The sequence below is a fragment of the Nomascus leucogenys genome, chromosome 5 (genome assembly GCF_006542625.1).
Source record: "Nomascus leucogenys isolate Asia chromosome 5, Asia_NLE_v1, whole genome shotgun sequence".
NCBI lineage: Eukaryota > Metazoa > Chordata > Mammalia > Primates > Hylobatidae > Nomascus > Nomascus leucogenys.
Genome location: NC_044385.1, coordinates 7,726,808 through 7,752,940, shown reverse-complemented (window position 1 = coordinate 7,752,940; position 26,133 = coordinate 7,726,808). Strand labels below are relative to the sequence as shown.

At 42.6% G+C, this 26,133-nt stretch overlaps 2 protein-coding genes across 3 annotated transcripts in view; one reads left to right on the top strand and one right to left on the bottom strand.

The window, feature by feature from the left end:
* FMN2 (formin 2) overlaps window positions 1–5,556 on the top strand; it is a 395,593-nt gene extending 390,037 nt beyond the window's left edge. The window contains 2 exon segments of the mRNA XM_030812620.1: window positions 2,400–2,481; window positions 4,493–5,556. Of these exon segments, the coding sequence (XP_030668480.1) occupies window positions 2,400–2,481; window positions 4,493–4,519 (109 nt within the window). The 3' untranslated portion in view covers window positions 4,520–5,556.
* A 15,877-nt stretch (window positions 5,557–21,433) lies between these two features.
* Window positions 21,434–26,133, bottom strand: part of GREM2 (gremlin 2, DAN family BMP antagonist) — a 125,034-nt gene continuing 120,334 nt past the window's right edge. For both annotated transcript variants that reach the window (XM_003267312.2, XM_030812619.1), the window contains exon 2: window positions 21,434–25,356. In XM_003267312.2, coding sequence (XP_003267360.1) covers window positions 24,849–25,355 — 507 coding nt within the window. In that variant the 5' untranslated portion in view covers window position 25,356 and the 3' untranslated portion in view covers window positions 21,434–24,848. The remainder of the gene's footprint in view (window positions 25,357–26,133) is intronic.

Below are 26,133 nucleotides of genomic sequence, written 5' to 3'. Positions count from 1 at the left end.
CTCATGAAGCCTCTGATGCACGTTCTCCTCGGTTTTTGTGGTCTCTGCCATAAGGAATGACTGGATGTTTTTGTGTAAAATTAAAAATGTTTGTATTAGACTCAGCTTCCTGTGATCCTTACAAAAATGTGTTTTGAGAACAAAATAAATAGGATTGGGAGAGAATTAAGATGCTTTGAGGATCTAAATACTTGTAAAGTATATTTTATTGGAAAGCCACGGGATGCTTTAAAAAGCCCCAAGTAAATTTAAGAGGAGATCCACTGGATTTTGGCTAAGTGCTGAAAAAAATAACGGTTTCCTTAATTCTCTATCCAAATACTTCAACTTAAATTTACTGGTAGCTGTTTCAGAGGAAGATGGGGACGCTGCAATCCTTAGTTTGTTATAAAGAAAATGTTTTTATCTTCAAATGTTTAGAGGAAGGATTAAAGGCAATTTATGGCTTGGGTGAAAAGTAATAAAAGTGGTAACAATGAAGTATCTTCTAAGTTGTCATCGTTTTCTGGAATTGCTAACAATATCAACCAGGCAGGCATTTTATATCTGAAAGGAGTTACTTTCATTTGTCATGCTTTAATATAAACTATAACATCAGTCTTACAGTTGCAATACTGAGTTGTTTGTTTCATTCTATTGTTTAAAAAGAGGACTTGATTTAGTTGTAAAGGAGATGAATTCTGTCATTAGATTTTTTGCCACAGGGATCAAGAAATATATTTAGAATTCACTTCTTTCAGGAAATTAGGCTATAAGGTCTATATGAAATGCATTTTATTAAGATCAAGCCATAGCCTTTTTGGTTTCTCCAGAAATAATTCATTTTTAATTCCCAAAGAAAAGTCACAGTAATAAAAAATAAATTTTACCTGATAGATTATTTTCCTTGTCATAGCTCCCCATTTTATTAAAAAAAATCCAGTTTACAGATTTCTTACTATTTGTTTAATTAAAACAATAATAAATTTTATAGCCTTTTACAATGCATAAATAACTTTTTAAATAAAATTGTACTCACTCTTTGCAACTCTGTGCAGTGATAATGAAGATAATTTAATATAATGGAAACTTTCCACTCTTTGAGGGAATAGGGAGGTTCAGGGGTACAAAAACATTACCAGTGTCAAATAGCAGAGCCAGAACTTCATACAAGACTTTGCTCCAAATAGCATCTTCTTTTAACTATACCTCTGGTCAGTTCAATGTTGTTTTCCTTGTCATATATGCTTAACAAGAAATACTAGAAATTAAAATGTTATTACTGCTCACTCTCTTTTTTGTTATCAAATAATTGGTTCCTATGCTAGATGAAGCTCAGTTTTTAGAAACTGCCCAAGTATTTATTGCAAGTGATTTGTATGCATGAGTGTGTGCGGTATAGGAAGTTAATCTGAAATAATTTTAAGTAAGAATGGCATGTAAATTTTCTTTTTTTTCTTTGAGACGGAGTCTCGCTCTGTCGCCCAGGCTGGAGTGCAGTGGTGCGATCTCAGCTCACTGCAAGCTCCACCTCCCAGGTTCGCGCCATTCTCCTACCTCAGCCTCCCGAGTAGCTGGGACTACAGGCGCCCGCCACCACACCTGGCTAATTTTTTGTATTTTTTTTTTAGTAGAGATGGGGTTTCACCGTGTTAGCCAGGATGGTCTTGATCTCCTGACCTCGTGATCCGCCCTCCTCAGCCTCCCAAAGTGCTGGGATTACAGGCGTGAGCCACCATGCCCGGCCAGCATGTAAATTTGTATGTGACACTTTTTTTTTGGTGGGGGGTGGCAGGGGAGAGGGTCAGAGGCGCTGATCACAGCTCACTGCAGGGCACGCACCACCATGCCTGGCTAAGTTTTTGTATTTTTTTGTGAAGTCAGGGTCTCACTCTGTTGCCCATGCTGGTTTGGAACTCCTGGGCTCAAGCAATTCACCTGCCTTGACATCCCAAAGTGCTGGGATTGCAGGCATGAGCCACTGCACCCTGGCTGTGATGCTCTTTAATTATTCTAATGCTTATAACTTACATCATGGTACCAATCCTATTTATGTAATAGAATCAATCTCATACTCTCAGCTGACAATGAGGGGCATTTCATTATTTACTTGTATATGAGATTCCTTTTATATAGAATGAAATGCATACACACTCTGCATAGAAATTCTTATGTGTTTGTATATTACTCCATTCAATCATACTATGATTCCAAGTTAAGAACTTGTAGATAAATTAGCCTCTGTAGCTGTAACAGTTGAGGCTTTCAATTCCAATGTCAGATAACATTCTTCTGTGTATTGTATTATTTTCTGCAATAATTCAAATCTTTACTGAGTTGAGGTTTGCTCACTTACTATAAGGTAGAATGAGGTGATCTAAGTACATTTTGTTTAAATACATGTGTCTTCTCCCCATCAGAGTAAAAGAAGCCGAAGAGGTTTGTAGACAGAAGAAGGGAAAATCACTTTATAAAATAAAACCAAGACATGACTCTGGAATTGTAAGTATGACTGATTTTTAACTTGTTATTTTCTTTGGCTTTTAAATCCTGTTTTCATAATATATACAAACTCATAATATTTTAATTATTTTTCTACTAAGTGTGAATAAATTAGGAGCTTCTGACTTCAAGAATCTCCTTTTTCTTAGGCCCTTAATCAGGCCCAGAAGGCTAAGAGTCTTGATATTGATTATTCAAAACTTAAGAATTGGGCTGGGGGTGGTGGCTCATGCCTGTAATTCCAGCACTTTGGGAGGCCGAGGTGAGTGGGTTATGAGGTCAGGAGATCGAGGCCATCCTGCCCAACATGATGAAACCCTGTCTGTACTAAAATGCAAACAATTAGCCCGGCATGGTGGCGTGTGTCTGTAGTCCCAGCTACTTGGGAAGCTGAGGCAGAGGAATCGCTTGAACCTGGGAGGTGGAGGTTGCAGTGAGCCGAGATTGCATCACTGCACTCCAGCCTGGCAACAGAGTGAGACTTTGTCTCAAAAAAAAAAAAAAAAAAAAAAAAAAAAAAAAAAAAAAAAAATTAAATCTACTGAATCTACCGAGGTTGTGCATTTGTGTGGATATGTGCATGTTGGCAGGGTGGGGAGACCATCTTTCACTTTCTTTGTTACACACAGATCACGGCAGAGGCTGTGTTTGAGCCACAAGTGATCATTATAATTGGATTAGATCCACTGGGATCTGAAACTTGGTGGGAAGTGCCAAGAGCAGTGTGACACTTTGCCCAGGGTGCCCAGACCCCGTTTATATCCACAGATGGCTCGGCAGAGTTGGCTGCTGGAGAGTGGTCAGTCCAGAGATGGAGTTTAACAAGCTCATTTAAGTTTCCTGCTTGCCCACTCCCCACTTTAAAACAAAATGCCAGGTTGTCCACCCTGGGAGGGAAGGCTTCGGTTAAAATGACAAGGCTTTTCCTTGTGATACTGAGGATGTTTTGTTGACTGTTTTGAGGGATTATCACTTGGTACCACAGTGTAAGTAAATGATGCTGTTTTAAATGAAAAGGTGAGTTAGGCCTTAAGATAGGACCATTCTAGGCCGGGCGCGGTGGCTCAAGCTTGTAATCCCAGCACTTTGGGAGGCCGAGGCGGGCGAATCACGAGGTCAGGAGATCGAGACCACGGTGAAACCCAGTCTCCACTAAAAATACAAAAAATTAGCCGGGCGTCGTGGTGGGCGCCTGTAGTCCCAGCTACTCGGAGAGGCTGAGGCAGGAGAATGGCGTGAACCCGGGAGGCGGAGCTTGCAGTGAGCCGAGATTGCGCCACTGCACTCCAGCCTGGGTGACAGAGCGAGACTCGTCTCAAAAAAAAAAAAAAAAAAAAAAAAAAAAAAAAAAAAAAGATAGGACCATTCTAAATTAAATTAGTCTAATGTAGTCTAAAGGGAAAAGACATTAAAATAACCCAAATTGGGATATAACTAAATAGCCCTATTTTTTAAAAAAGGAATTATATCTTCATTTAGAAGCAATGGTCCCTTCAGTTTCTGGGTATCAAAATGATCTTATCTAATGATAACTCCTACATGGTAGTTCAGCTTATTTTCTGCTCCTGTCTGATGATTCAATCTTATAACTGTATTGAATGCGGAGGAATAGTTACTTATTAGTGAACCTCAATCTTGCTATTAGGAGTACAGAAGATGATTAGAGTACATTTACCACGAAGTGAAGCAGCCACTTCAGTTTTCATATTTATGTATTTGCTTGTAAGATTGAGGATGAGAATGTTGAGTTTGACACCCTCTCATATTGGTTAGAAGTTAAATTTTTAAAACTTTTTTTTCTCAAAAGTATTTGGCGATTTGTCTTGATAAAAGCGCTCAAAGGTAACACAGATCCCACTTACATTTTTTTCCTTTATGGATTGGTAGACCTTTAACCGTGTCCCACAGAATTTGATCCAAATGAAAAGGTCTTTTTTAGGCTACTCTAAACTCTTTCCATTTTTAAAAGTTCTTTCTAACTAAAACTTTTATCTGGCGTATTTGTTTTCAGAAAGCAAAGATAAGCATGAAAACTTGAACAAGGAAAAGCAGAATGAAAATGAGTCATTGCAACGACTTTCACAAAATTCAGCTGACCTGAGGGTGGGAGGGAAACTACCGTCATTCTGCTCATGTTTCTTCTTCACCTCTTGCATAATCTTTTTGTTTTCTAGACAGTTCACTAATTGTTGAATTTTACTGTATATTCATATAAAAATGCAAAAGTACTAGACCAGTGGAGAATTTGACACCTTTTCTTTTTGTAAAAGTTTATGGTATTATACCGATAGACCAAAACAGCATGTATAAGAGGCAGTATCTGCACTAATTCTGAACATGCTAAACATTAACTAAAATTCACTGTTGTGAGAATATTCCTCGTCACAGCAAAAACACTTTCCTTTCTACTGACAACCAGTACTCCACATCACAGCATTTAGACATATGGGTAAAATGTTATTTCTAGTGAATTGTTTGTATCAGTTTCATGTCTAAGTATAAATTTTCTATTTTAAAATTTAAGAACCATTTATAATCAGTGCTTTCCCAACTCTTGGGTTGCTCTCCATAACTATATATTTGTGAAAGAAGATGGTCATTTTTTTTTTACTGAAGTCATATAATGACTTGAGTCAGCTCATAATGCATTGTGATGATTTTGTATGAGCTAGGTTTTTTTGTTTCCATTACTTTTAATGATCTTCATTGCAAGTTATAGTTGTGGATAAAGGGGAGAATTTATTGCTCTTGCAAACCAATTATGGAAAGCAACTTAAGAAAAACAATGTTCTAAATCATAATTGTTTGTATTTATGTAAAGTATGGTCTCTTACTTTTTAGTTTGTAGTTTAAGTGCAAAGAAACAGTAGTGGGTTTTTTTCTATTGTTTTGTAGTCTTCCTGTCCCCTTCAGTCCCTCCAGTGTGTATATTACCATTCTCCAATGAAATAATAGGGCATTTAACAAAGATCGCTATGTGCAATACTGTATTTAGTGTTTCTATTTCAATTTTTCTAGGATGTTAATTTATATGAAAATAAAATGAATAATAAAAGAATAAAGATACTTGCAAAATACAGCCGTCATATTTAACATGGGGTGGGGAATAAGAGAAGGAGGGAAAATAAGTTAGACACGCTGCACATTGACCTGCACACACACAAAAATGTGCATACAGTTTCAGGGACTCAAGAACTTAAAGCCCATCAATGATACCTAAGTAAGAAATCCTGATAAAATATTTATTCCTTTGTGGCTTGAACTAGGATCTCTTTCCTGATCTCTCAAAGATCTTCTGGTCATTTTCAATCGGATATCTCCCCATGCCTTAAAATTCATTATGTGTAAATTGAAACTCAGCTTGTCATCTTTTCCCTCCATCCCTGCTCATTCTTGTGTATTATCTATCTCAGTGGACAAAGCCACTATTCATTCAGAAACCCAAGTTCATCTTTTGGCATATTACTTATCACAAATGCATACAGTTGTCTCTGTCTTTTCTATTAAAGTCCTAGTTCAGAACCCCCATTAATTCCTTTATTAACCTACTCACTGTTCTCATCTTCCGAGATTTGTCCTGCAACATATTTTTAAAATTTGAATCCACCTTTTTCTAAAATGCAAATCTGCTCATCTGAATTTCCTACTTAAAGCATTTTAGTGGCCACATACACTAAGATATGTGGCCTCAAAATATTATCTAAATGTTTAATGCGGCTGACGGAGTCCTAAGCAGTGCCTACTTACCTTTCGAGTTTAGTCTCTTGACTTAACCTACCTTGAATTCCAGCCTCCAGCCAAACTAAAATACCTCTAGGCTAATTTCCTCTCAACTATGTGTCTTTCCGCATGTTTGCCCTCAGCTTGAAACATTCTCAACATTTCATGGATTCACTAATAATTGTATCTGAGTTTAGAAGGCATTTGTTCCAGGACATCTCTTGACACTGGTCTCCCTGGCTCCTAGCGTGTGACAGAGACTCACTACATATTTACTGCTGAAGAGAAGACAGGAGTGTTAACTATGCCAGATGCTTCAGGATACAAGTAGGCTGAAAATGGAATGAAGTCCCTTGTTTGCTGAAAAAGGGTAGTGGTAAAAATGAAGGGTAGTGTTAAGGAAGTAGAAAAGGGAGGTTCAATACAGATTAATTCTAATTAAGACATTTCGGTAGCTCCACACTTGGAAGACTTTTCTGTCATTCAAGAAACATTGTGCTGTGAGTTAAAAATTTGGATTTTCCCTCTGTTTCCAAGTAGAAAAATAACATGAAATATATTTTCAAAAGTATAGATGCAGGGTGGGAAGTGGGGGTTGCAAGAGAGTGCATGAACAAGAGGAATCTCTATGGAGTAAAGACAACTGATCATGCCCCATTTGTAGAGGGAAACCAACCCAGGATCACTACCAGAGATGTGAGGCTTACCTACCAGTGAGAATCCACTGAAAACAGCTGCAGAGGATGCCACAGGATATGGCAAACATTAGCCAGCCAGACACACATGGTAGCAGGAGAAGGCAGACCACACTGGGCCAGCTAACTTCTGGGCCATGTCTGTACCTGCAGTGTCTCTAATCCACTGACAGCCCAGTGCCACCCAGAAAGCCAGGTTCTGGACTAGGAATGGGTGAACACAATGGAAAATGACCAGATACAGAGAGAGAGAGAGAGGAGTAAAAAGAACGTGAGCACTCCTTCAAGACGCCTCTGCAAAACACACATCCAAAGCACGGGAGGAAAATTCTCAAGGAGAAAGAATAAACTCAACAAAGAGCAAAATGAATTCACCTTTAAAATACCAACAACAGGGCAAAACTTAAATAATAATTATATTTAGAATCTGTAGGCCAGGTGCGGTGGCTCACGCCTGTAATCCCAGCACTTTGGGAAGCTGAGGCAGGTGGATTACGAGATCACGAGTTCAAGACCAGCCTGGCCAAGATGGTGAAACCCCATCTCTACTAAAAAAAATACAAAAATTAGCTGGGTGTGGTGGCAGGCACCTGTAATCCTAGCTACTCGGGAGGCTGAGGGAGGAGAATTGCTTGAACCCAGGAGGCGGAGGTTGCAGTGATCCAAGATCGTGCCACTGCACTCTATCCTGGGCAATAGAGCAAGACCCTGTCTCAAAAAAAAAAAATCTGCAAAGGAACTTGAAGCATATAATCATTGAGACAGAAAAAAAATAGAAGCTGAATGAATTCTAGATGGGCACACATTAAGTGACGAGTGATTTGGAAGGTAGCAAGCAATTTAGTGAGACCGCACAGCAGAGAGAGAAAATATTTGTAAACGTGTAAGAGAAGTTAAAAGAGATACAGGATAAACTGAAAGACTCCAGTTAAAGAGGCAGTCCATATGGAGAAACTAAAGGAAATAGTAGAAAAGCCAAATAATGGCTTGGAGAAAAAGATGGCTGAGAATTTTCTAGAATTGAAAAAAGATACATCCTCTGCTTAACACGTATCAAGTGCCAGACAGATATATACCAATACATTTGCACCAAGAAAGGTCAAAGTGAATCTCCAGCTAGGTAAAGAGAAAATTTGAAAACCTCTTGAAAGAAAGGACATGTTGGCCAGGGGTGGTAGCTCACGCCTGTAATCCCAGCACTTTGGGAGGCCAAGGCGGGTGGATCACCTGAGGTCAGGAGTTCAAGACTAGCATGGCCAACATGATGAAAGCTTGTCTGTACTAAAAACACAAAAATTAGCCGGGCATGGTGGTGGGCGCCTGTAATCCCAGCTATTCGGGAGGCTGAAACTGGAGAATCTCTTGAACTGGGGAGGCAGAGGTTGCAATGAGCTGAGATCATGCCATTGCACTCCAGCCTGGGCGACTGAGCGAGACTCTGTCTCAAAAAAAAAACACACAAAAAAGACAGAAAGAAAGGACACGTCACTTAAAATGAAACGACAGTTATCCTGAACGTAGATTTGTCCTCAGCCACGATGTATCTTAGAAAATAGTAACGTCTTGGCTGGGCGTGGTGGCTCACGCCTGTAATCCCAGCACTTTGGGAGGCTGAGGCGGGCGGATCACGAGGTCAGGAGATCAAGACCATCCTGGCTAATATGGTGAAACCCCGTCTTTACTAAAAATACAAAAAATTAGCCAGGCATAGCCGGGCGCGGTGGCTCACGCCTGTAATCCCAGCACTTTGTGGGGCCGAAGCGGGTGGATCATGAGGTCAGGAGATCGAGACCATCCTGGCTAACACGGTGAAACCCAGTCTCTACTAAAAATACAAAAAATTAGCCGGGTGTGGTGGAGGGCGCCTGTAGTCCCAGCTACTTGGGAGGCTGAGGCAGGAGAATGGCGTGAACCCGGGAGGCGGAGCTTGCAGTGAGCCCAGATTGTGCCATTGCACTCCAGCCTGGGCAACAGAGTGAGACTCTCTCTCAAAAAAAAAGTAAAACGTCTTTAAATTGTGGAAGGAAAGCAGTGAATTGAGACCATTAGACCCACTTGAAACATCATTCACATGGAAGGGGAGAGAGAGATTTTCAGACATATGAAAAGTACAGGAGGTAACTAGGCCCGAAGCCTCACTGAAGCATCTGCTGCGGGGCACATTTCAGCAAGGAAAAGGATGCGAACGAAGTGAGGGCCTGGGATTTAAGAAATCACAGAAACCATAGAAACTGGTGAACCAAAATCAACCCTAGAATGTAAACAGTAACAATTACAACTAATTTTTCATGTTTACAAAGGGCACTAAAATTTTAGATAGTAACAACTTGGGTGGGAGAAATTCAGGGAATAATTCAAACATGCCACGGGGCATGTGCTACTCTCTTCATCCATTCAATTCAGCAAATGTTTCTAGAGTGGTCAATGTGTGCCAGAAACTGGTGTAGGGTTTGGGAGTCGTGGACAAACAAAAAACGTCCTATCCTCGTGGAACTTAATGTTCTAATGAGGGAGACAAGCGATGTAAAATAATGTCAGGCAATATAATGTTAAAGAATGGTGACAACTTATTCTTCAAACCAGAATACCACTGAGAGTAAAAGTGAGGCTATTACACCTGGAAAATCTCCATAAATTGATACCACTCCCAGAAAAACTCTGGTCACTCTACATATAAGCACTATGTGAGCTTTAAGTGTTATGAAGAGACATACGAAGACCCTATCTCTTTAAAAAAAAAGAATGGCCAAGTGTGGTGTCTCACAGCTGTAATCCCAGCACTTTGGGAGGCCAAGGCAGGAGGATCCCTTGAACCCAGGAGAGAAGCCTGGACAGCTTAGGGAAACCCTATCTCTAAAAAGAAAATTTTTAATAGCCAGGTGTGGTAGCACTTGCCTGTGGTCCTAGCTACTCGGGAGGCTGAGGTGGGAGGATGACTTGGGCTCAGGAAGTGGAGGCTGCAGTGAGCTATGATCACACCACTGTACTCCAGCCTGGGTGATACGGTGACACCTTGTCCAAAAACAAAACAGGGAGAAGATGGTGATAATGAATATGTTTGGAGTTTGTTACAAAAATATGAAAGTAAATGTAAATTAAAAATTTAGCACTATTCATTAAAAGAACAAAAAGAATTAAAGAAGGAATAAGAAAAAAAACCCTATCAACTAAAGGTCAGTCCAATCCAACTAAAAGCCAGAAAGGTAAGAAAAAACAAAGCCAAAAAAAAAAGTATGGTAAAAAGAGAAGCGACCGTGGATGGAAGGTGGGAGAACTCAAGGGTAAGTGGATGGGAACAAATTGTTACAATCTCTGAAAATCCTGTGCCATCATTTCTTGAATTACACCAGCTGTCATTAGCATTTCCACTTCCCAGCTAATCGGTGAACTCAGACTTTTGGAGGTTGTATTTGTTTCCTGTGAAGCACAGTTAAATAATCAAAAGCAACAGGAAGAGGTTTAATGTTCTAAAGTGGTGTGACAAAGGGGACATTCACCCCCTTCTCTCTCAAAAATCATTTCAAAGCAACAAGGAACAAATATGCATCATCTCTGATTTATCTTCAATTAAAACTAGAGGTGTCGAAAACCCAAACCGCAAAATATACAGAAGATCTCCCAAATGTGTGGGTATGGAAAAAGGCAGAGAGGATGCTCATGAAGACACGTCTCAGAAAAAGCAAGCAAAGTCTCCTTCTCCAAGGTGAAACCATACCCTTGGGAGGTGTTACCTCAAACTGTGTTTGCAGTAATGGACCTCGGTACACCAGTTGGTATTAGACACTCTCCTGAATGTAGCTTACTATTTCTTACATCAGGAAGGATGCCTGCATGAGAAATCAGGCTGACAAACCATATTTGCAGGAAGATGTCTATCAACAAGACAAAGGTGAAGGAAGAGACCCTGGATTAGAGTAGTCAATAGTAGAGCAAGACATGCTCTCCATCCTACCTCATAATGAAATATTGTCTAGCTTGAAACACAACCCTACTCTCTCCCCAACACAAGCTATTCAATATTTGCAAATAGCTGGCAAATAACATTAACACTGCTACCAAAGCAACAAAGATTATTTAAGTGAAAATACTATAGGCCAACTTATTGAGGAATAGCAGTGAAAAATAGTAAACACAGCAAACATCAGAAGGGCCATGGAGAAGTGGGGGTTATTCCTGGAAGGCTAGGATGATCATATGTGTACTGCCTTGCATATTTTAATATATGTGTATTTAAAAATCATAGGCATGTGCAGAGATTTTCTCCTGGGCCCGGCTAATTTTTGTATTTTTAGTAGAGACGGGGTTTCACCATGTTGGTCAGGCTGGTCTCAAACTCCTGACCTCAGGTGATCCACCCACCTCCGCCTCCCAAAGTGCTGGGATTACAGGTATGAGCCACCGCACCCTGCTGTTTTTTCTCTTTTAAAGCTTAAACGTTACTTCATTATTTAGACATTTCCAATGTTTTGCTATTACATGTGCATGTTATTTTCTCAAAATGCTAACAAATTAATTTTTTTTAAAGTTAAAGAGACTATTTTATTTAATACAGTGATTAAGAACTTTAGTTATGAAATCAGACTATGTTAAAATTATTTCTTTTTTTACTAATTATTTTTTGCACACAAAACAATAAACATTTTCTAAAAATACATACAAACAAAAAGATGCATATCAAACATATTAGGAAGGTTGCACATGGGAAGACGGGGAATAGAAATGGGGGGTGGGAATTAAAGAAAATAAATGAGAGAGGGACTTTGTATGGATCAATGATAATAACTCAATCCTCTATTTGACAATGTAGGAGAAAGAAGAGGAAGAAAAAGTGGGATAAAGGATCAGAAAGGGAGGAAAATAGAAAAAATTAGAGTATGACTCCAGGGTAGACCTGTTTTGTTGTCGCTGGGTTGGTTGGTCGGTCGGTTGGTCGGTCTGTTGTATTTTTCGTATGTTTCACCATGTTGGCCAGGCTGGTCTCGAATTCCTAGCCTCAAGTGATCAACCCACCTCGGCCTCCCAGAGTGCTGGGACTACAGGCGTGAGCCATCACGTCCAACCCCCACATTGCGTCTGGCCTCCGTGGTAGACCTCCTAGACGGGGCGGCCGGGCAGAGGCGCTCCCCACATCCTAGATGGGGCGGCCGGGCAGAGGCGCTCCTCACTTCTTCCCAGAGGGGGCGGCCGGGCAGAGGCGCTTCTCACGTCCCAGACGATGGGCAGCCGGGCAGAGACGCTCCCCACCTTCCAGATGGGGCGGCCGGGCAGAGGCTGCAATCCCAGCACCCTGGGAGGCCAAGGCAGGCGGCTGGGAGGCGGAGGCTGCAGCGAGCCAAGACCACGCCACCGCACTCCAGCCCGGGCAACACCGAGCACCTAGTGAGCGAGACTCCGCCTGCAGTCCCAGCACCTCGGGAGGCCGAGGCGGGCAGACTAGTCGAGGTCAGGAGCTGGAGACCAGCCTGGCCAACATGGCGAAACCGCGCCTCCAGCCAAAGGAGAAAAACCAGGCAGGAGTGGCGGCGCGCGCCGGCAATCCCAGGCAGCCCGCAGGCCGGGGCAGGAGATTCACGGGAGCCGGACGCAGGGAGTCTGCAGTGAGCCGACTAGACTCCAGCCTGGGCCACAGAGGGAAGAAAAGAAGAAGGAAAAAGAAAGAAAGGGAAGAAAGGAAGGAAGGAAGGACGGAAGGAGGGACAAATTAAGTAATTTTTGAAGAAAAAACTCTGAATAACATAAATATGTCCTTAAAGAATCAAATACCTCATCGTAAAGTCAGCCTGGGGCATAAAGGGGAAGCTTTAGAACTATTTCTGGCCAGACACGATGGCTCACGCCTGTAATCCCTACACTTTGGGAGGCCGAGGCGGGTGGATCACGAGGTGAAGAGACCGAGACCAGCCTGGCCAACATGGTGAAATCTCGTCTCTACTAAAAATACAAAAATTAGCTGGGCACGGTGGCTTGCTCCTGTAATCCCAGCTACTCCGGAGGCTGAGGCAGGAGAATTGCTTGAACCCGGGAAGCAGAGGTTGCAGTGGGCTGAGATTGCACCACTGCACCCCAGCCTGGGTGGCAAGAGCAAGACCCGACCTCAAAAAAATAAAATAAAATAACAAATTTTAAAAAAGAACTATTTCCATTAAAAAATCAGGGACAAGACCAGGTTGTCTACTTTCACCTGCTATTTATCACTGTTCTGGCAATGAACAAAAAAAGTATACGATGGAAAAGGATGAGGTAAAGTTAATTTTTATTTGCTGTTTATTAGATTATATGCTCAAAAAACAGACAATAATCAAACAACTATTAAAGATAATAATAGAATGACATAAATCGACTAGGCCAAAAATTAATATACAGAAATCAAGAACTTTCATGTAAACAAATAATACCCAGTCAGAAGACAAAATTGTGAAATATCCCCACTTAAAATAGCAAACAAAAAATCCAAATAACATGGAATAAGTGTAATAAGAAATGTGTAAGGTCTATATGAAAATAGTTGAGAGACTCACAAAAATGGAAGGGCAATGACAATGCCAGTACTCCCTAAACAAATTATGAATTTAATATAAATTTAGTGCACGCCAATACATTTAATGAGATCCAAATAAAAATAGCTGCAGAATGTTTCGTTGGGGGAAGAGGGAGGGTGAGAACTAAAGAAGTTGACTTCAAAGTTTGAACATAAAAATTAGCAAGAACAGTCAAGGTTTTGGGGAGAAACGACTCAAGTGGAAAGAGAAACTGGCCCAATTACATTTTACATGTTAGAAAGTGACAGTAAGTATTTGTAATAGCAAAACATTGGAAATGTCTAAATAATGAAGTAATGTTTAGGCTTTAAAAGAGAAAAGACAGCTGGGTGCGGTGGCTCATACCTGTAATCCCAGCACTTCCGGAGGCCGAGGTGGGTGGATCACCTGAGGTCAGGAGTTTGAGACCAGCCTGACCAACATGGTGAAACCCCGTCTCGACTAAAAATACAAAAATTAGCCGGGTGTGGTGGCAGGTGCCTGTAAATCCCAGCTACTCGGGAGGCTGAGGCAGGAGTATCGCTTGCACCCAGGAGGCGGAAGTTGCAGTGAGCCGAGATGGCGCCACTGCACTCCAGCCTGGGGGACAGAGTGAGACTCCATCCCCCCGCCCAAAAAAATAGAGAAAAAACAGGCCCTTTATGTACTGATGTAGATGTACGACATTTTGTTAAGGGAAAAAAAATCCATAAAAAGTTTCTATCTTTGTCATTGGGGGGGGAATATCAGGAAGAAAACCAATGTTTATAGTACATTCTCATTGATGACAAAATGATGGCAGCATGACTACTGAATTTCTAGAAATTAACATACATAGAATATCTCCGGAGTCATTGACAAGAAACTGATTATAGTTGCTTTTGGAGAAGAAAAACAGGTAGCATTTGGGATAGAGGAGAGAGAATTTTAATTGTTATTTCCTTCGGTTCTTTTGGATTTTGTGTCAGATGAAAAAATCAGTCAATATAGAAATATTTTATAATTAATTTCATGGAATTTATCTCATTTCAAATATCAAATGGCACCCAGCTGGTCAATTCTGTTAAATCAAGGAGACAATACAGGTTGGGTGGTTTACGTGTTTCCACATCATGATAGCAGCTCTATCAGATGTCCTCTCCAAGGACAATCAGGACGATTTTCACTCTAAACCACTACAGAGAGCTATCTGTAAGCGTGGCAAGCCAATCTTGTTTCTCTGTTGCCAGAATGAAAAAAAGAGTCGAGGTCGTCTGTAGGCCACTGGGCACATTTTCTCCTATGGTGGTCTGATTGTGACAGTAACGTCGGGCTTTTTATTTCACAATAGGCCCATTTTGGTTCTACTTGTGCAAAACTCCCTTTCACCTCAATTTTGGAGTTGCTTCATACTGCCCTCCTGGACTATGTAAATGTTCCTAATTTACAGCTCCACTCCTATCATATGCTCTAAAGTTTTCCAGAGATTAACATCACTTTCTAATCCAGGCAATGGATCATAGGAGCAATTTACACTTTACATGTTAATCAACAATGAGAATTATCTGTTGGTTTCAGGCTTTTTGGAGTCAGAAACTGGCAATATGCTTAAACCATGTCCCAACAAGCCCTATGATAATGAAGTTCAAGTAATCTAAATTGGGCCCCACAATACTTGTTATTTCCTATCCATATATTGTACCTTATACATACTGTCTGTAATTTGTCAGCATACTCTTAAATTAGGGAGTTCATATTTTTCAAGCAAAGAGTGAGAATCAAAAAAAAAAAAAAAAAAAGAGTATTTAGCTTACAGAATTTCAGGACAGATCTAGAAATAGACCCCATCCACAGAGCTCCTTCCAGCACAGGGAAAACCAGGCTTGCGGTGCCGATGGTAACACAAATTGTATATTCTTTGGCTTCTCAAATAAAACAAAAATTAAAATATACCATGGTGAAAACAAAAACAGAAAGCAAGAAACCCCAGATGTAAATATTTGGATAACTCTCAAACCTTTTTGCTAGAGTTTCAAACATCAAATTTAAATTTTCCAGCCTTGATTAGACACCCAATTCATAATTTGGTATCCAATATCTCCTTCCCACAAATTAGCAATTGCATCGTGTTAAGTAACTATGGTCTTGCTAGATAAAGAATGTCCAGGCAGCAGAATATGACAGATAAAGGTGGTGGTTTGGAAGACTTCATGTGTGCCTGGTTTATTAAACAACTCTCCTTGCCTTCAGGAATGTGAGTGGGGAATGCGGCTCAGGTCATCAGTGCACCATCAGGAAGATGTGGCATTGCTCAAAGAGCAGAGCAAGGAGGGTTGCCACCAGGAAGGTGAGGAGGAGCTGGAATTGTCTATGGCAAGAGATACGCATGGGAGAAGGGAGGATTAGAAGCCGGTGTACAGCAAGAGGAAGGCAGTGAAATGAAGGATCAAAAGGTCCCACTTTTACATCAGGCAATGGGCAGACATTGCCTGAGGAATGTTACTCATTTTCTCTGATGTTTCTTCATCTCTGTACTCTTAAATTTTTTTTTTTTTTTTTTTTTTCTGAGACGGAGTTTCACTCTTGCCCAGGCTGGAGTGCAATGGCGCGATCTCAGCTCACTGCAACCTCGGCCTCCAGGATTCAAGCGATTCTCCTGCCTCAGCCTCCTGTGTAGCTGGGACTACAGGCATGCACCACCATGCCCAACTAATTTTGTATTTTTAGTAGAGATGGTTTCTCCATGTTGGTCAGGCTTGTCTCAAACTCCCGACCTCAGGTGATCCACCCACCTCAGCCTCCCAAAGCGCTGGGATTACAGTCATGAGCCAGTGCACCTGCCAAAAATTTTTTTTAGTTGACAAATAATAATTGTACATATATATGGGACACATAGTGATGTAACATATATAATGTATAGTGATCAGATCAGGGTAATTAGCATATCTATCATCTCAAATTTTTAGTATTTCTCTGTATTGGGAACATTCAATATCCTCCTTGTAGCTATTTAAAACGATATAACATATTATTGTTAACTTCCTATTCTTCTAAAGAAGCATTTTCTAAGGTTACTCGGCCCCACGTTCCTCCACTGTCCCTAGTAGAAGTCTCATATATGGGCTGGGTGTAGTCCCAGCATTTTGGGAGGCTGAGGTGGGTGAATTGCTTGAGCCCAGGAGTTCAAGGACCAGCCTGGGCAACATAGCAAAACCCCAACTCTACAAAAAGAGAAAAATTAGCCAGGCATGGTGGCATGCATCTGTAGTCCCATCTACTCAGGAGGCTAAGGTGGGAGAATCACTTGAGCCTGGAAGGTTGAGGCTGCAGTGAGCCAAGATTGCACCACTGTGGAGGACAGAGCGAGACTCCGTGTCAAAAAAAAAAAAAAAAAGAGAGAGAGAGAGAGTTGGAGGAGACTTGACTGATTGAGACCAGGGCCATGATCCCGCCACTGCACTCCAGCCTGTGTGACAGAGTGAAACCCTGTCTCACAAACAAAACAAATAAAAAAAAGTCTCGTGTATGTTCGTGGATTTAGTTACGATCTTTTTGCTTCAATATCAGTTTCTCCAGATCTAGCTGCTCATATAGATTTGTCCTATTTCTTCAAACAGGGAAAAAGTTTCATTTACATAAATGTTTCACTATCACCACAGACCCAACATCTATAAAAACCTGCATCAGTATTTTGTATAACCGGATCCTAATTTATCTTGGGCTGCCCATCTGTTGCACTAACACCCCCCTCTTTCATCACCGCATTCTGTGACTACTTCACATATTTGTCTCTTCTTTCAGATCCAGTTCTATTACCTGGTCTGGCCCTAACCTTCAGTCTGTGTTGCTGCAAGGGCCCCTGAGCTGGCCTATCTGGACCCAAATTCTGTTCCCTCCAATCACCTAGCATGTCGTGACTAGAATAACCCTTGATCCAATCTATCAGCGATTTTCTATTTCCTATGCTGTCAGGTGGAACTTGCTCTGCCTCTCTTTCAAGGCCCTGCATGTTCTTTCTTCTCTGTCTCCTCCTTCCCCCCATGCTCCAGCCCCCACACCTACCCCTAACACACAGGGAAAGGTGACTATTATGTTATTCTCCCCGGATACCCTCTTCAGGGCTGATGTACCCATCCCATCTCACCATCTCACCATCTCACCATCTCACCTGGCTGCTGACCCTCGCTGAAACTAACAGCTGGATCCTCACTGAGATTTGCCCTTAGAGGCAATACACGCCCCCCCCTAGGGATGGCTTGTGGGCAGTGACTGAGGGATGTGGGCTACAAAAGCCTGTCTCTCTTCAATTTGGCACCATTCTAAAATGCACCCCCCAGCTCCAGAGCTCCCCACAGGATCAGGCAAATCCTCAATTGTGACCTGATGGCTTTTCCCACTGCACAGTCCTCATGTGCTTACAGGTCTCTGTTCTGCAAGCATTCCTCCAATAAACCTTCTGCTCACAACTCTGTCTCAGAGTTTGGAAAACCAATTTAAGATAGACAATTCCAGTTCCTAGAGAAGGAAACTTGAACCCAGGATTTGGAGAAAGCTCAGTCGTTGGGCAGCTGCTGAGTATCGGTCCTGGCGTGCTGTAGCCGTGCATTGTTAAAACTCTTCCCAGAGGTAAGTTAGGATGGGATGCTGGTTGGAGGACTCACTGGCTGGTGCAATATTGATACAGGAACTCAAATGAAATTATTTAGACAGATAATCAGATAATGAGGGTAAGAGAGTCCTCAATAAAGTTTCCCTTTTGATAAAAAGCAGCCCCCAAATCATTTTTTTTCTAACAAAGAGCAGCCTGAAATATCAAGCTGCAGATATAGAAAAGCAGCCAGAAGCTTGCACAGGGGAATGCCGGCAGCTGTGCCGATAGGAAAAGGCACCTGAGGGCAAAGCCTGTTCCTCATGGAGGCTCCATCTTGCCTTTTCTTTGTCACTTGTGTGCAATCAGGGAACAGGCAGCATGGTGCTGGGCAGGTAGATAACCATCTGCATAATAAAAGATTAGGGTGGGGCGGCCAGCTTCACTATGTAAATGACACACCTAACCCAACCAATCCGTTGCACCATATGTAAATCAGACACCGCCTCCTCAAACTCATCTATAAAACCAACTGCATCTCCCCACGAGTGGGGAGGTCCACTCGGAACCCCTTCCCTCTGCACAAGGGAGCTTTTCTCTTTTGCCTATTAAACTGCTGCTCTTAAACTCACTTCTGCATCCTTGATTTCCTTGGCATGAGTCAATGAACCTCAGGTGTGACCCCAGACGGATGATGCTGCTTTGATATCTTTGGTGCTTAAAAATTGTGAGGGGCAGAGTGATTATAAGGACTTTGGGATCGGGTACCTGCTTACAAGTGGCATTGATTTGTTGAAGAGATAATAAAAGACTCAAAGTGATTAATCACCAATTCAGAGAGAATGTAAAACCCATAGATAGGGTCTTCTAGGTAGCATTCAATTAAGCCCTAGTCTCCTGCAGTCAGAAGAAGACTCAATTGTAAAAAGGAGCTCTGTTTCAGAGAATTTTGTATTCTCAGCTTCAGCGGGTCTCTTGTCCCAAGATTAGAACCTTAATAGGGAAGTAGAACCCCTAAAATTGGGAGAGGAGTACTTGGGTAGATGCAGTTGGGACTCTCAAAGTCCCCTGAGCCTGCTAGGTCTGTTGTTAGACTCTCATCTCTGCTGGGGATCTGCTGGATTGGCTAAGGGAGGAAACGGACTATATGGTGAAATCACAGCAGGAGCCGGGAGAAGAAGGATGGGCATGTGTCCCAAGGCTGCTATATCAAGGAAGAAGAGCAGGACATTAAGTTGGATAATGCTTATCACCATGGGAACAGTCTCCCGTGATTCAGGATTTGAGCCTGTGGAAAATCCCCCGGGAATGGTGATAATAAGCTACTAGGACGATTCTTGGAGTATCTCAAACGCTTTGATGCACACTCCATGAAATAAAAATATAAGAACTTCCATGGTGCATGATGGATAAAACCACCCTAAGGCTCAGAAAAGTGGGCATGCTAAAGTGGTTTTGCTCTGTAAAGCTATGAAAACCAAACCACTCACCAACTGTGTTCCCAGGAAGGTCTCTAGTTACCAAAGCTATGATGCTTGTGTTCGTGAGAGGGGTAGCAGCTCTAGTGTGCAGTAGTGCCATCATCTGTAGGCCAGGGATAACTGTACGAAGAGATGCTGCTATAAAACTAGATTCCCCGAGGGACACGAGAATAGCAAGATCTCAAAATAAAATGAGCCAGGTTGTAATGCTTGGCTTTCAGAAGTGGGCACAGTTATTGCAAAGAGGGGTAGGACTATAGTGGCGTCCGTGGACTCCCAACTTGAAGATGGTTACTAGAACATGATGTTCCTGAAGGCAAGAAGGATGGGGGGGTTGTGGGGGGAGGGCAACAAGAAGTATTGCTTAATCTACACTGTCAAAATAAATCAATAAAGGAAAATCAGAGACAGAGGGCAGCATCTCAATGAAAATCACAATCCCTTGTTCCGTTTCCAGATCAGACCTGAAACCCATTGGCTGAAGAAGTGGCTGATTCCTTATGATCCTGCAATACCAGGGCAAATCTATTCATTTGTTATTTCCCTACTTCTTAACCAGGGAGCTCAGGACCACTTTATTCAGGCATACGTGGTTTGGGAGAGAAGAAGAAGACTCAGCACTTTGGAGAATTATTGAACACTGGGTCTGAACTGACACCAACACCTGGAGACCCAGTGAACCACCATGGCTCCCTCCTAATGTGGGGTCATACAGCATCTACTAGAGTCCTCCAAGCTCTGGCTCTCAGTGGGCCCATGGGTCCACAGACTAACCTGGTGATCCTTTCCCTCATTTCCAAATATGTAATTAGAAGGGACACTCCTGGTGGTTTGAAGAACCCTCACATTGATTCTTGAGTTCTTAGGTAAGAGCTATTGTAGTGGGGAAAGATGAATGGAAGCCCCTGAAGCTGCTCCCCACCCTAGAAAAAGGAGTAAATAAAAAATGACGCTGAATTCCAGAAGGAATCGGGGAAATTATGAATCCCTCATAGGCTTTAATACTGTAGTAGCCCTGGCTGTATTTTAATTTACTTCACCATGCTGGCTCCTACAAAAATCAAATGGAACATGGCAGGATGTTCCAGCAGTAGCCCCAGTTACACCTACTGCACTCGATGTGAGCTCTTTGCTAAAGTGGATTAAAACAACTTCCAGAACTTTACCTGGCAAGTGTGTTTTCCATCACCCCAGTAGGTGAGAGGACCAGAGGGAGTCTGCGTTCCGATGGGATGAACAGTTTATGTTTATGGCCTTGTCCCCAGACTATGTAAGTTATTATGCTCTTTGTCAAATGTAAACTGAAGGGACGTTCTGTAAATCACTACACAGATTCATCATGATTGACATCATGTAATAGGAACAGATGGGAGGTATGAGGCAAGTTATGTTGGAGGACTTGGTAAGCACACACTCCATACACCTTAGAAAGTGGGCAATAAACCTTACAAAAATTCAGGAAACTTCTGATTCTGGGTAAGATGCATTAGACATATTTCTTTCCTATTCCTTCCACTAAAATCTCCAGATGTTATGTGTGTGTGTAAGTGTATAAACTATATACACTATACACTATATATATACACCATTCTCTCCTTTTTCTCGTGCAATATATACACTACACACTATATATATTTTGTGTATATACACATGCACACGCGCATATAACAAACATATGAGGCTGTAGAAGGTGGAGAAAAGAAGGCAGACAAGGTAGAAAACTCAGGATTCAAGGAATGATATGGCAGTGATTTCCCTGGTTTTGTTTGTTTTACCTTATATTCTAGACTAAATACTAGCGAAGTCAGTAACATCAATGGATACAAACAACAACAACAAAAACTGCATGGTTTCCCATATTTTGTTTTTGGTAAGTTGAATGGGCATCTGCTGTGTGTGAGAAGCAGGGTGAAGGGGTGGCAAGGTTGGGGATTAAGGAGAATTCAGAAGATAACATGGGTGAATAAGACATTTTAGGCTGCTCTGCCTATGAAGTAGGCATTCTTTATTCCTTTACTTCCTTAATAAACTTGCTTTCACTTAAAAAGTTTTCATTGCATTATTTATGACTTGGTCTTATCGTTATGATTCATGCAGACATTAATAATCAGTGGTGATAGGTCAATCATTAAATAAGCTTTCTGGGAATATATACATTCTAAATTGTTCACACAATAGCAAAAATCATTTTCATTGACTTTATAACTTAAAAATCAGCTGGCCAACTTCAAAAACAAGTGAGTTAGAATATGTTAGCAGTGAAATATTCTGTCCCATGTAATAAACTAAGATGAATTATTTACTAGGAAGTTGAGTTTAATTCCTTTGAAGTCTACACAGTGGATCGACCATGTGCAATTTGATTATGGATTTTATTTTTTATTGATTATGGAGTTTTCTTGAATGGCAGATTAAGTCAAGGAGTAGAAAAATGGAGACACTGTAAACTGAGAAATATTTAAATTAAGAAATGTTGGAACTCATGAGGAGTAAATGTGAAAATGAACAAAACTCAGGACGTGTGTCCCTGGTGCTAACAGGGAGACTAACAGTGGACTCCCATTTGCTGCAGTTTCTCAAGGCTTCCTTGTTTAGTGTTTCTCATTCAGCCAGCACAGTGAGAATACTCTGTCTTCAGCTGGCAGGGGATCTGGAAGAGGCTTGGAAGCTCCCAAAGACCGGGATTGAGGGCCACCTCCATCACTTCTGCTCCTTGGATGCCTGATTCTAATTCTTTTAGAAGATTCCAGACCCCAAAGGAGATCATGTGACGTAAGCTAGAGGTTGAACTCACCATGGTTGAACAAAAACACTCTGAAGGCACAGTGCTGCCTCACGGCTCACTGCAACAAGTTAAAAATTCCACTTTTATGGCACATCACACCGGGATCACATATAATCCTAGATTATCTTTATTTGTTCTATAATTTAATAGTATACCTATAAAATAATTACATTATACTTATAGCTTTTCTTCACTTATAAACAAAACAAAAAATTAAATACAATTTGAGCCATTATAAGGTAAACTTTGTACATACGATAACCCCAGAAGGAGCTTCACACTGCAGCATATCATATTGCTTTCATTGCTACACCCACAATTGGGTTCGAAGAGAGTGTGCTCGTGTTTGCATTCTGTAAGTTCTTAGCTTAATCCCTCCCCTATCTGTGTGGGTTCCATGTTAATAAAATGATAGGGGTTGGCTCTGCAGCTGGTCAGAGACTCTCCTCCACTCACCTCCCAATCCACCCCTAGCCTCCATTACAATCACGTAAATTTCCTTCCTTCACAGCTTTTCTGCTGCATGTTCTGCCACTGAGTCTGACTTGAGGTTTTCCACTAAATGCAAAAATCACTCCTGACCTTGAACACCCTTCTCTCCATTTTCTCTCTATCCTCAGGTTCCAGCCCTCAAGGATTTCTTTTGATTTCTGCCTCCTGAGTTCAGGCTGTATATACCCCTTTATGAAACCAAGACCCCCTCTGCCACAGCACATTCTTGCTCAGGACTCACGGTGCTACAGAAGCGACAGAAATGGACCTTGCAGTGCAGTGGCCTGAGATAGATTCACCAACCCACCCCACCCCAATCCTTGCTCTTCAAGTGAATGTCTCTAGATCCACCATCACTACGTAGTACCAGGAAGCTAAGTCCCCACAGCAGCTTGCAGAGGGTCTCTCTCACATACTAGGGAAGTGGCCCCCGCTCACAGGAGCACTTACCGGGGAATCATCAGTGAAAGGTTTTCAACGTTTACTGATTCCCACCAATGGCAGCTCATTCACATTTGTCAGATTCCATAAGCATTACTCACAGGGAAGCCTTCCTGGGGCAACTGGGCAAAGAGACCCAGAAGAAATATATAATTTTGCTGGAAAATAAGTTCTGTCTACTTCCTTATATCAAGAGACCACAGCATGGAAACGTCAACAATTCATTATAAAAACAAAAGGTGACCTAATGTTTGTTCATCCTTTTTGAAGTCTATTCTTTGAAAAGGAAGCATGTTTTGTGCAGAACAGTTCAACTAGATTACTATTGTATATATTTTATTCCTTACTCCCTTCTATACCACAAAGCGACTCAACTCCTTATATTTTTAAATATCCCTTTCATTTTCTCTTTCTTTTAACAGGAAATATTTTTTGCTTAGTGTCATGGCAGTGAAAATAGTATACCGTTTCACCCCACATATGCATATTCCACATTATAGGGGCTCTCTAGTTTCCGGTCATCAATTTCCCAAGAATGCCCCTCCCTATACCTATCCATCCCAAGCCAATTTCTACATTGTGCTGCAATGCTTAGTAACTTCAGTGAAATAATATTCAAAGTAAAAATCACGACTCCTCCCATCTCCCTGCCCAATCTAAAAATAGGTGCATGACAGTGAATTGCTGACCAGGCATTTTTTTTTTTTCTGAGTAAAACACCTTCTGGGCAGATCATCACCTGCTCTCATCCTTACTCAGAATGGTGCTGCAAGTCAGAGTCAAAACATGTGAAATAATACATGAATAGGTCTATAATACTTTTAACAGCTCTTTACAATATACGGTCACTTATAAAACCAGCGTTAATATAGAGACCTTTGTGTGTGATAATATTCTAATTGCAGCAATAATAGCATGCACACCAGAGTTCATCTTTAGTCCACAAATAGGGGGCGGGGACAGTGAGGAAGAAGAGGCGGTGGGGACTGAGGGTGGGGGATTGTGTAGCCTGCTCTGCTCAAGGTTTCCCGGGAAGCCCACTTCGGGATCCAAGTGGCTCAAGTTGTCTTCTTGGTATCAGGTTTATTAGGAGACGCCCCTGTCCATCGACATATTTATGGAAGTTGCACATATCCTCATCACAGCAGCAACCGAGGGCAGCCTGCCAGTCAAAAGAATGAGCGCTCCCAGCCAGAGGTCCAGGGACCAGCAGGAGAGGTCTGAGGGGCAGCTCAGAAAAGTGACACATCCTTCACTTCGCGCGGGAAGGGGGCGAGCTGGAGTGCAGGGCGGGGCCAGGGAAATCCTTGCTTTTCCACATGGTGGAAACATCAATGCCGGATTTACAGTGCATCACCTTGAAAGGTCCTCTCTGACTGCTGGGCTGGGTGGCGGGTGGTGGTTTTCCAGCATTTTCCTTCGGGCCTGATCCACCACCTGGTTTAGGGGGCACAGGTGGGACCCGGGGTCGGTCAGGAACACATCAGCAAAAGCTCCACTTGCGATCCACGTTTGTGACAAGGAGACTGTCAGCCCTAAGAGACGTGCTTGCTGCTGAGGGGGACACCAGGCAGCGTGAGAGTGGGCTCGGAGGGCAGGGACAGAGGCGGTGGCGGCGCCACCAAGCGGCCGGGCGCGCGCGGGGCTGAGCTGCGTCCGGCCCGGCGCTCACTGCTTGTCCGAGTCGCTCAGGTTCACGGACATGCACCGGCACTGCTTCACCTTCTGGATTTTCTTGAGTCGGAAGGGTGGGTCCAGGCCGGGGCACTCGAGCTCCACGAGGACGGAGGTGACGCGCTGGGGCTTGCAGAAGGCGCAGGACTGGAAGGACTCCTCCTCCTTCTTCACGTGCCGCGGGATGTAGAAGGAGTTGCACTGGCCGTAGCAGAAGCGGTTGAGGATGGTGCGGCTCCGGCAGCCCTCCTCGCTCACCGTCTGCCGCAGCGGCTGCGTCTTGCACCAGTCACTCTTGAGGTACTTGCGCTCGGTGACCACCAGGGCCTCCTGGCTGGAGGCCAGCACCTCCTTGATCTGGTGCTGCCATCTCTCCGAGTTGTTGCTGCTGCCTTCCTTGTACGGCGAGGGGATGGCGCCCGCCGGCCGGTTCTTCCGGGCTTCCGCCACCTTCACCAGCACCGCCACCAGGAACAAGGACAGGGAAAGCTTCCAGAACATCCTGCAACGAGAAAAGAGAGGGGCTGGCTGTGAAGGGCGGTAGAGTACGGGATCAATCTTTTATTTATTTTTTTTATGTTAGACATGGTCTGGCTCTGTTGCCCAGGCTGGAGTGCAGGGGCACGCAGCTTGCTGCAGCCTCAAATTCTGGGATCCTCCTGCCTCAGCCTCCTGTGTGGCTAGAACTACAGGCTTGCACCACCATGCCCATCTAATTTCTTTTTATTTTTTTTTTATAGAGATGGGATCTCACCGTGTTATTCAGGCTGGTCTGGAACTCCTGGCCTCAAGCACTCCTCTGCCTCAGTCTCCCAAAGCCCTGGGATTATAGGAGTGAGCCACCACGTCTTCTTAATGCTATACGGGTTTACTAGCAGTGACAGGTGGGGCGTGGTAGACTGATGGCTGCCCAGGGGCAGCTGGAGGTGAAAAGGGATTAAATGGTACAAGTGTAGACAGTTAGGACTGCACCCCAAATAATGCCTGGAAGGCAAGAAAGCGGACGAAATGGCCAGTAACTTATGCAGTAAATGCAGTTAGAAAACATACGCGTGTTGAACAGTTACAGAATTACAAAGCAAATGCTGGGAAGACAGAACTCAAGCCAGTTTGCAGAAGTACCAATAATAGTTAATACTCAACACTTACTGTGTTTTACTTTGCGCCAAGAGCCGTCCTAAGAGTACATCTCATTTACGTGTATATCTCATTTCATCCTAAAAATAGCCTTCAGTTGGAGGTGGTATTATGACCCCTACTTTACAGTGAAGGAAACTGA